This window comes from Stegostoma tigrinum, chromosome 4 (genome assembly GCF_030684315.1).
Source record: "Stegostoma tigrinum isolate sSteTig4 chromosome 4, sSteTig4.hap1, whole genome shotgun sequence".
In the NCBI taxonomy this organism is placed as follows: Eukaryota; Metazoa; Chordata; class Chondrichthyes; order Orectolobiformes; family Stegostomatidae; genus Stegostoma; species Stegostoma tigrinum.
The window spans coordinates 45,029,879-45,034,056 of record NC_081357.1 but is presented as its reverse complement, the minus strand read 5'-3'; the positions used below and the strand labels follow the sequence as shown (position 1 = coordinate 45,034,056).

Here is a 4,178-nt window from a genome sequence, read left to right as displayed (position 1 = left end):
TTTAAAAAGAGACATTCTCACGTGGATGTAATTACAAAGCAGCAGAGGCAACTTGTAAATTGCTAACAGCACAGGTCTCAATCTCTCAGAAACGACTGACGTGGTTGAAAAAGTACAATTAGAACTCACATTTTAGTTACATCCTTTGGTACAAGCTGACCCATTACTAATATCGTGCACATTGACATTTGAGTATTTTTGTTTCTATCCATCTCACGCCTGATATCGCTTCTGTTTCAACATGACTGACCTCAGGTGTATAGGTAACTCCGTATTTGGAGAGCTCAGTCTCACACTCACTTTTCACCACAGGGGCGGGATCAGTTACAGCGTGCTCATTGGTCCATTCATTCATATCTGCAGGAGGGCTGCTGCACGGGCGCTGTTTATGAATGAAATCTCTTCGACGTTTTCTTCAAACATAATTCACTTGAACCCGATAATCTTCAAAATGGCATCTCTCCAAATTCACACAAATCGACAGATTTGGTCATGAAGTTTATTTGGTCGATTGGCTTTGACAATCGATCAGAGAATAGGGGGAGCGATTGCAACGTGAAGGGAACCACTTCAGTCTGCTTTTACATTGCTACCAAGAAGAGAGGTACAGCAGCTGGCAAGGTGATGTCGCAACAGTGGGGACCTCCCACATGTAACGAAAACACGCTCCAATTACATGGAAAGTGAGAACATAAGGTTTTTCTTTCTACTTCAAAGGGCGACTGCAATTTTCAGATATTTTCAACCTGAAAATAAGATGAGTGGGTGCAGCAGGTGTGCAAAAATAACATTTTTTATTTGAATAAACGCTTTAACATACCTCGAAAGTAATTTCCAGAGGAGTTTGGAAATATCAATAACACTATGGAGAGTAACTGATGGTCAGACTGGCATCACATCGGAGTTCAGATTGTACTGTAATTGTAACCAATACCGAGTGAGAGAATTGGTTTGTAATTATTTCCTGTGCACCTATAATTTACAAATATCTGTTTCCTATTATTTTCAGGGAACACTGGATAGCTTAACAGTTACCACCCACCGCTAGTTGCTCTTGAGGATATGAAGGCGAGCTACCCTTTCCCACTGTTCCGTCTGTATGGTGGTAGTTGCCGAGCGTGCGTCTGGGAATTTCATCTTTGTTATTGTTTTACCTAAGGCAACTTGCGAGATAAAGAGGAATTAGGGTCGATTACTCGCTGTTTGAAGTGACATCCGCTCTGCAGAATTTTAACCAGCCCCGGTTTATCTTGTTGCCAGAAAACAAAACGGCACGCACTCGGAAAGATGTATTCGCCCAGCATTTCTTCAACTGAACCGAGTGAAACTCCGTTTTCCCTTCTGAAAGCAGAATGCTGACAGTGCAGTCCTTAACTTTAATATACCCCATGCCTGGTGGTGAGTAGAAGTGAGAACTGTCACGAATGATTACTCTACTTCAATCATATATATTAACCCTTCTCGGCTATTCCCAAAACTAGAGAGAGGACGTGATTTATTGGGATTCCTGAACTAAAGGATCTTTTCTGAAAAGTTGCAAGCGTCTCAATAACCTCCAGACCCCGATATAATTTTCAGTCAGTGGGCTGCGGTCAGCCTGCACACCTCCATTGGATAGCGCCTGTGCGTTGGCACCTTCCTCCAGTTCATACATTTGAGGGGCCACCGCGGGAGACTCCACTAATCTTTCCTCGTCCTTCTTGGTCAGCTCCTCCAGATCCTCGTATTTGGCTTGTTGCCTCGTCTCGAAATACTTGACGATGCAATAGGTGACTGAACCCACTGTGTTAACCACCACGCCGGCAATGAACACAGAGGTGGGCGCCACGTCTCTGAATGCCAGCATGCCCACCGTGATGGTGGCGATGCTCTTGACCACGCCAACGAAGCTGGTGGTTACCGCCGAGTTGATGTAAGTGCAGTGCAGGGTGGTGAAGTTCATGAGGCAGCCGATCATGATGCAGGCGGTGAAGGTACAGCCGAATGTGGCATCGTGCCACGGCGGGTAGGACCAGATCTTGATGGCATCCAGGCTGGCAAAGCTGCAGAGCAGGAGCACGGGTGAGGCGCTGATGGCGATGGTGTACTGGGCTGTCAGGGGGCCGTACGGATGCTCATGGCCCGTCTTCTGGATCACCACTAGATAGGCAGCGTGCACCAGCACTGCCAGGATCCCGGTCACATAGCCCACTGGATCCCCCGAGAGATCGCCAACTCCTAGAAAACAGAACAGAACAGTTCCTGAGAACCAATACCATTGCCTCTGAGCCAGGAGACCTGGATTCACTTCCCACCAGCTTCAGAGGTGTGCAACAGCATCTTTGCGGGTCAGTTAACTAGGCAGCTAGTGAGTGGTGCCAACATCGTGGGCTCAATTCCCTTGCCAACTGAGGTTACAAATTGAAGGACTCTTCTCCTGAACCTTTCCCCTCGCCTGAGGTATGGTGATCTTCAGGCTAAACCACTATCACACATTTCTTTCCGATGAGAGATTAGCCCCACAGTCCAGTGGGATTATGGCGACTTTATCTCTGTAACATCTCCGAACAGGTTGATTAGGGAAATATCTAAAGATAATATTGATTTTTTAAAGCTCTGCGTGTTTGGAAATTGTAACATTCCTCCCCGAACAAAATCTTCATTATCCAATTTCAGGTTGCATTTCTCATGCCTACTGACAGCAGTCACTAGTGTTTTATTTTAGTGTGTAAGCAATGCAAAACGTTCTTTCTCCGCCTCAGCCCCGTTGCTAATAAAGTCATCCTTTACTCACTCACACGAGTAAAAAGCAAAACAAAACCAAACAGAGAAAGAACAAACCGTGCAAACTGCTGGAGTCGATGTGTTGGGAGGGGAGGAGAGAATAGGGTGTGAAACTGACCTGCCAAAGCTGCTCCACAGGTTGTCAGAAGGACAGCTGCACTCACACCAATGGAAGGAACACCATTCTTCAGGACAAACACCCCTATGATTAGAGTGGCCAGAGGTAGGCAGCGCTTGAAAACTACGTACATGGGAAGGCTGAGGCCCCGGAGTGACCAGAGGGTCAGACAGGACTGCAGCGTGGACAACAGCGTGACTCCGGCGAACACTTTGGCCAGACTCAGGCTGAAAGGTGGCACATCTATTTTACCGAGCCTTCGAAGCAGCTCCAGGGTCAGAGCGGCGGTGCTGCTGGTCAGGCACTGCACCAGCGTCAGAAAGAGAAAATTGTAGCGAGAGATCAGCAGCTTCAAGAGGATGTTCAGGGAGCCGGAGAACACGCCGTGGGCAACGGCCACGGAAATGCCAAGCAGCCGGCCCTTGCAGCACTGCATCCTTCCGCCGAGGTGCGACTGAGTGGAGATGGTCTCAGCATCGGTTCAGCACTTAAGTACCGACTGTCACCAACATCCTGCCATCCAGATCAGCTCCAAACTTCCATTCATCTAAGTAGCGGAGGGCGGGGTGTGCGTGCTGGTGGTGGGGCAATGTGGTGGGTGAACAGGGAGGGATATAAATTCTCCGAATCGAATATTTTTATTGATTTTATTCCAATTGCTCCAAAGTCAAATGTACAAGATCCCAGGGCTGCTGACGCACGGAAACCAGTTGAGACTGCACTTTTCCATTTACTTAATTATGTAAGTACTTAGATTTTTTTTATATATATGCATCTCTGTTCGCAGCTGTATTGCAGATCTGGCGGTGAGTCAGTGCCTCGGGGTCCTCAGTCAAGTCAAAACAAAAACTGCAGGATTCAGTTTCCAGCTTGAACATTCTGGCCGTCAAAGCCAACAAGAGGTTTTCTGGCTGAATGAAGTCTAACGCGAAATTCACCAAACTTGTCACTGAGTGGAGTGCCGTTTTCCCTTGCTCAATGCAGTGTGTAAAAGCGCTCTGGACACAATGTTTCCCTCGACAGATACCGACTGGAAAGCTGCAGGATCAAGAGCAAATTGAATAGGTTCACTGTGCATTGACGATACTGCAGTAACTTCCCACATCTGGCTATACCTCCGTAAAATGCTACGATAGAGGCAACTGCTTGGAAATGCCAAGTCCTATTTCTGTCTCAGATATTTAGTTCAATATTGATAATTTAGAGGAGTAAGAATAAAACAAAGGGTTTTGCAACGGAAATAGCCACGAAATCGACTAAGTATAATTGTCACAAACTCAGCACGGGCAATGAATGA

General features: G+C 46.8%; 1 protein-coding gene across 1 annotated transcript; it reads right to left on the bottom strand.

The window, feature by feature from the left end:
• Nucleotides 1-731: 731 nt before the first annotated feature.
• Nucleotides 732-3,317, bottom strand: slc35d3 (solute carrier family 35 member D3). The gene is made up of 3 exons (XM_048531863.1): nucleotides 2,882-3,317; nucleotides 1,514-2,217; nucleotides 732-746 (listed from the first exon to the last, which is right to left on the bottom strand). Exons 1-3 carry the CDS (start codon nucleotides 3,315-3,317, stop codon nucleotides 732-734), a joined length of 1,155 nt encoding a protein of 384 aa, XP_048387820.1.
• Nucleotides 3,318-4,178: the final 861 nt, after the last annotated feature.